Source organism: Glandiceps talaboti, chromosome 6, assembly GCF_964340395.1.
Source record: "Glandiceps talaboti chromosome 6, keGlaTala1.1, whole genome shotgun sequence".
Lineage (NCBI taxonomy): Eukaryota > Metazoa > Hemichordata > Enteropneusta > Spengelidae > Glandiceps > Glandiceps talaboti.
In genome coordinates, this window is record NC_135554.1 from 15,798,152 (window position 1) to 15,805,580 (window position 7,429).

The window sequence follows — 7,429 nt, forward strand, 5'->3', positions numbered from 1 at the left end:
GTGTTTATCTGTATATTCTTTTACAGTCACTCACTATGCAGTAGTCATTCATCTGTACATGTTTTGGTGTTTTGATAACCCTTGACCTTTGATGTTGTGGCCAATAGGGAAATTGCAAACCCACCATGTTGAATGTTGCATCATGGGAAATGTGATAAGAAATACTAATGAATTGGTATTCTAAACAATACTGTTACATTGTTTGCAACCACAAATAATCAATTCATAATTACCCTGACCATGGTGGGAGGTTTAATTTATCGTTAGCTCCAGATTAGGTATTACGATAACCACAGATAATACTATAGTCCTTGGCGTCTGAGCATGCTCAGTCTGGATTCCAAGTTCCCTATTCTGTTTAATTTTGTTTGCAGGAAATACAGAAGAAGGGATTCTTAAATAATCACATTCGTTACTTTTGATGCTCATATCACTTCGTATTGAATTGTTGCAATATTTTTCTCCATTCAAGTGGCAGCCTCCATATTTACATCAGTTGTTCTTTCTTGAAACTTTGCCCCTTGACCCTTGACCTTGACACAAGACCTGGCTCCAAGCAACAGTATACAGATGGTTTATATTTCAAAGAAAACAACAGGGATGGGTAGGCATTTGGATAGACCTCCAAAAAAATATTTACATCTATGCCTAGCAACAAGACTACTCTCATAGCAACAATGCAATGTTGATGTATATTGCAGAGATAAAAAAAATGTATGCACATATGCCTAGCAACAAGACCACGCCCATTGCTACAGTCAAATGATTGTGTATATTGCAAAGATAGGGATGGGCAGGCAAGTTGATAGATATTTTAAAAATGTATATAAACATGCCGACAAGATCTATGCCCATAACAACAGTCAAATGATGATGCAAAGATATAAACATGCCAACAAGACTATGCTCATAGCAACAGTCAAATGATGATGGAAAGATAAAATACAGGAAATGGGTAGGCAAGTGAATAAACATTTAAACATATATGCAAATATGCCTAGCAACAAGACCACACTCATAGCAACCTAACTGATGGTGTGTATTGCACAAATAAAAACTGAGATGCATAAGCATCCAAAAAGGGAACACATATGCATTGTATATATCATAGCACTAAACAGCCAAATGATGGTGTATATGACAAAGATAACAGCCGGGTACTTTAGGAAAGTAGATAAACACAGTCACCCAGCAACTAATGTAACAACAGTAAAATGACATATTGCATAGGTAACAACAGGGATGGATTGGCTGGCGGATAGCATTTTCAAATATAACTACGCCTTTGGTAATATTTTTAATCTTAGAACAGTAAGGACCGAAGCAAGTCGTGGTTTTTAGCACAACTGAAATGATAAGGATCAGTATAGTGCTCTGCATGGTGCGTTGTCCGTCCATGTTTGTGTTTGTTTGTGTGTGTGTGTGTGTGTGCGTGCGTGCGTGCGTGCGTACATGTGTGTTATGTGTATAGCTTCAGAGTGCATTTTGTTTTTGTTCGTTATGTGTATTTGTTTGCTTTTGTTTATTTCTCAAATGTCTTAAGCATAGTAAAAATCAGTCAAGTTGTGACGTGTTTGCTTTACCTCATGTAGAAATGTTAATTACTAGCTGAGTACTGTATTTGCTTGACCCAGATCAAATGCAATGCATGTGTGTGTCCCCAAAGTATATATTCTATTAGATCGGGTCAATAACTCCGCTGAAATTCTACACCGGCTGTGAAATCGTCATTTGTTAACTTAAAAAGTGCTCCGTCCCTCTATCATTGATAACGGTACGGTAGGCGATGGGCTACAAAACTAAGTACACACGCTACTGAATGGGTTGACAAATTCTACACTTTCCTTTGTACAACACCGTAGTTAATATTCTATTTAACAGTCTGGATGCAGAATGCTCCTGTTGACCTTTGACATTTGATTTTGTCGACAGGAATTTGAATTAACGTTGATTGGCGCTTAATTATATGCCATCGTAGTGCTCGCCACATCGCTGTATTGTGTATAGCGGTAACCAAGGGGATACGCGTTCTCACTCCATATGTTGATCGAAACGATGTGTATGCACTGATTACACTTCCAAAGTAACAAAGCACAAGTTATATCTAGACATTCGTGGTCTTTGCATTGATTATAACGACTGTAGTCGTTACACGTTTGCAGAAAGCGAAAGTTAACACAAATTTGAACACTTTGAATATGGATAAGGGAAACGCACCCGCTCGTATGCTGGTCACAGTGACTAGCGTTTTGGCAGCAAAACGATGGGCATCTCGATGGCGAATGAATAGGAGACGAGCGACGTTGACAACAACTACCCGCCCGAGTCAGTCTACCCCGAAAGTCAATTTACAACCGACTTACCAATTGGAACCTAAAGTCAAATTTGGGGAATTTCGAGAAACTTTACACAATTGGATGACACATTTCTTGGAGCAACGGCTAACTGGAATGACGTACGATGGAGCGAATAGCAGTACTCTGTGTCGACAATTTAGTGATGACATTAAAGATCATCTGAAGACTGTACTCTCGATTAACAGATACAAAGTGGTATGTCACGTGTGTATGGGCGAGAAACACCAACAAGCACTGATTATCAGCAGTAGATGTCTGTGGTCCACCGAAGCTGATGGCTATGTTACAGCAACGTATGAAAACGCCACTCTGTTTTGTGCTGCAACAGCGTATGCAATTTATTGTGATTAACTTGACTTGGGTTGACTACATCTTATGTATGAAAGTCGAATTATTCAAGTTGAATGACTGCTACTCCTTTGATAACATCTACACAGCAGATTTGCTGAACACCTTCTTATATTTACTTTGTTGTATTTTATACTGCAAATACATGTAGACATTTTACTAAATACATACATACAGTTCACGCATTGTACATTTGGTGTCAACCTGTTGAGTGTTGGAATGTCACAGAGTGAAAATTTTCGAACATTGTTTACATACATCGATATACCAAGTAATACGTATTATGTATATGTGCTGATAACTTAAATGTAAGTAGATCTAGAATTTGTCTGTTAGTGTACATGATTGTATATCAAATTAACTCTATCTATTCTGAAAACAATCAAGAGATTTCTTACAAAAGTATGGCGCAACTGCCTGACGACAGTGACATCTGATTCCCACATTCTGTGATTTGAAAATTCTGAAATAACTACTTGTTAATCAAGATTTCGATTCGAAATAAACTTTGCTGGGAAGATGGAAGTAACGTGCTAGCGAAACAGTACGACTGAATATACTCTATGCATGGTCGTCATTTGACGGTGGGATTAGGGTCCAAGGAGGCTAGAGAAGATAGGGACAGCACACAACCTTTAGAAGATTAACAAAACCAGGTACGGAACGGATCATCTAGTGCAAGATTGCATAACTTGACTGTCTAATTTGGTAATGCACGTTTGGCTGTTCAATTCCAGAGATTGATGTCATAATTATTTCGACCATTTTTCCTTAAATGGTTTGTCGACGATAGTGTAACAACGATGTCAATGTTTCTTGTATGTATGTATGTATGTATGTATGTATGTATGTATGTATGTATGTATGTATGTATGTATGTATGTATGTATGTATGTATGTATGTATGTATGTATGTCTCCCTACATGTACAACACCACATGAACAGGGTGTTCACAAAGCTTTTACTATATTGTTGCAAGTTCTTTACAACTGTCATTATTCTTTTATAAGAAAATACAAACAAGATATGTTCTTTCTATGACTAATTACTAGGAACCGAACTATTACCATAAATGGCCTATGCTTTAAACTGTTGAGTAGTTATGACATCAATGATTCGATGGTTCGCTACAAAAAGTATACAGTATTTCCATTCAAAATAGTCTGGTTGTTTTTCTGTTTTTGTCTCTATATTGTATTGGCAATTCTATACACTGTTGAACATAGCCGAAAGCTGTCTATATTTGAATACACAATGCTCCAACACACACATTGGATTGCTTATCATAATGTATTTGAATGTTATCAATTTCGTAAGATTTGCCTACCGAACGTTTTCAACGCACAGCTATTCTGTGTAATCGATATAGGAGTATACGTGAATAAAATGATCGATTTCTTTCATTTTTTTTTTAGAAAACCATAACAATATCTTTTTGTCAACTGCCTTTCAATCGTTGCTAGGGGATCTATGGTGTTGTTATGAGACATCACGCCATCATTGATCGACGATAAAAATCATATTGACAATATATTTATTACTTCCAAATCATGGTATATGACAGTATTGATTTCAGTTCTATTCACAACTGTGCCTTTGTTACTTACATGTATACGTAAAATGCTAGCGTTTTTTACTTCAGTATATGTTTGTGATAACTCTTACTTATTATGTTTGCTTGTACTGAGTTGAAATCAAAGTTTGACAACACTTTTCGGTGTAAATCGCAAGTAGAATCGTATATATTTTGTGACATCTGTAAATTTTCATGATCAGCCAATTGTTTTGATTTAGGCCAAAGAATGAAAATAAAGAATAAACGCTACCCTTCAACATTGTGTTGTTCCTGTCTACCATACACACACACACACACACACACACACACACACACACACACACACACACACACACACACACACACATATATATATATAATTGCAAATTCCATTCCAAAGATTACGTAATGAATGAAACGATACATCAACAGAATTCATTTTGATGCTATACATGGTTCATTGGGTTGTTAAATTCAACTCATCTACTAATCATGAACTTCATTAAACCAGGGTAGCTTGAGTGTCTCTTGATTCCGTTGGTAACTCTGTTGCTTGGCTGTTATCCAATGTTAAAGTTTGGAACAAGTGAATGTTAAATTTTCTTGATTCACAGAGAATTGGGAGGACTTCCTTATCGTCGATTTGCTGATTTTCATTCGCTAACTCAATAATGTGAATTTTGCTCCTGTTTGCAAAATTTGAATGGCGTTCATACGGACAAGGAACACCAAATGTGTACTCGAGGTACTGAAAATCTCGCCTTCTTATGGTCTCCAGCTGTTGCAGGAGCCATTGTATGAATCCTCTAGAGTTACAACCAGGCGCTTTCTGTACAGTAACCTTAATCACATTCTGTTCTGGAAGATGGTGCAAAAGCTCTAACTTGTAACAAACTGATTTGTCTTTTCCGAAATAAAAGACTCCAACATTTGAATAAACATATTTCCGAACGGTGGGATTTAGAGCCACATAAGAACTAAGGCATCTGGCCAAAAGACGCACAAATACCGTATCTGGAAGAAATCCATTGAAATCTACATAATAGATGTCGTCATCGGTGGCAGACATCCACCAATCAAACTCAGTAATATCACATTCGGACAATAAACTTGGTACTATGAATAATGTACCAACACTGTTGTCATGTGACATAGGACATATCAAATCATAGGCCTTTAGCAACGATTCTGTCAGTTGCCTTGACAACCCCATCAAATTCCCAATGTGGCTTAAAAGGCGGCCATCGACAATTCCTTTATTCTCCAACATTTTCCAACTTGATTTCAGGTTACGGGACTGTTTAGCTAAGGGAGGTGCTTTCGCAAAATGCCTTAAAAGATCAACTAGATCCTGGGGATCAAATACGATATAATTCTTTAAAATATCATCATTGGTATGATAAATAATCTCACCTGCTTCGTGAAAGAAATTTAACATACTTAGGAAATCGCGCTCGCCGTGTATGTCATATTTCGTTGTAGCTAACTCTAAAACCTGGTCGTATTGACAGACACTATTACAAAGAACAGCTTCGGTTGAATTCTGTTTTCTCGCTTCTTTCACCAGATCATAAAACCGTAGATACCGTATTGGGAATTTACGTTTTGTGTACTCGGTTTCTTGAATACAATTCCAAATTTCTGATTGCAAATGTTTTGCGTCTGAATCAAACGGTATGGAGTTTTCCACGGAAAACAAAAGTGTATTGTCTCTGTTTACAACTAAGCGGTCATAAAACTTACTAACTTTGCTTAATTCATTATCTAGGTAACTTGCCAAGTCGCATCTTTCGGTTGGAGTAGTACTATCCCTGTGAGTGCCTACAAGAAATATCGCACTATCCTTGTGTTTTGCGTGGATAAATACCGAATACAACCAAAATAAAATCCGCTGTAGTTGTTTTTCTTTGTTTACCACGGCTTCTTCAAGGTTGAATACTATCACAAATACGCCGTGATTCGGTAGGAATACTGGATGCAAGAAATAGTATAACTCATGGCCACCAAAATCCCACAGGCTTAATCTTGTTGCTAATTGTTTCCCCATTGTCTGATTTTTGATTGCATCTCGGATTTGTACAATCGGTTTGTCTTGTATAGCGACACGAAGGAAAACACACAATTCTACGATTGGGTGAGTTAGTACAGATAGTATGTACAGTAATACTGATAATTTTGATGCACTTAGGGGGCCAAACCGCCATCCCATACAAACCCCAATGGTAATTCCAGCAATCAAACCCAAACATTTTTTCGGTATGTATCGCAGATTGAGATTCATTTCTACATTTCTTACGAAGCAAGACATGAAAACCATCACAAAATTCAGGGATATCCTTATCAGAAGAGATACTAACCATGAACTTACATTCAATGATGATAATGACAAGATGGGTACAATCACAGCGACAACGCACGGCAAAAGTAATGAAACCATATGCAAATATCGAAAGAGAACCAATCCAATGAAAAATGAGATGGAAAATATTAGTGCATCAACAACGTTCACTATTTCTAATGAAATTAATGCCGACCACTCGAATTTGATGACTTGTTCTGGAGGGACAAGTAGACAAAGACCAAATGCCATTCCTGATCGACAACCCGAACCAGCGAAAACGCCGACAACACTACCGAAAGCAAGACATATTAAAAAGAGAACGGGAATGCATGTGAAGGTTGTAGCGGTAGACTTCTCAATATAGTCACAGAATTGAGTCGTAGCTACACGGTGTGATATATAATTATCGACACTCATTATAATAGCAAGCGCTGATGAAAATCTGTAAGCATTGTACCAATCGGAGCCGCCAAACTTAAGAGATAACATAGTTACCCACTCCAGAAACGCAAAACCAAAATTCAAGGGGTTTCTGAAAAAGATAGCTAATAATGTAAAAGCAGCGACAAAGAATTTTGATATGAAGAGGACGTCTCTTTTAAGAGATCTAAAACTGTACAAATACTTGAATCTCCTAAACGATACTGATGGTTTCAGGGAGAGGGGTGTGGTCAATAGTTGTTGTGCAGTGTACCAAGATGCACCCGATTCAAAGTCATTCTTTTCATCGTCTTTGCACTGTCTCCACGTTTCATCGACTTCGGTAGCTTCGTAAATTTCTGTCTCAATACCCTCTGTCGGTGGTTCGTCTGGTCGGAATTCTTCTC

General features: G+C 37.5%; 1 protein-coding gene across 1 annotated transcript; it reads left to right on the forward strand.

Moving 5' to 3' along the window:
• Positions 1 to 2,198: 2,198 nt before the first annotated feature.
• LOC144436898 (dynein light chain Tctex-type protein 2B-like) lies at positions 2,199 to 2,708 on the forward strand. The gene has a single exon (XM_078125760.1). It carries the CDS (start codon positions 2,199 to 2,201, stop codon positions 2,706 to 2,708), a length of 510 nt encoding a protein of 169 aa, XP_077981886.1.
• Positions 2,709 to 7,429: the final 4,721 nt, after the last annotated feature.

Coding starts and splice junctions, on each gene's coding strand:
- LOC144436898 (XM_078125760.1), top strand. CDS start 2,199: ATGGATAAGGGAAACGCACCCGCTCGTATGCTGGTCACAGTGACTAGC.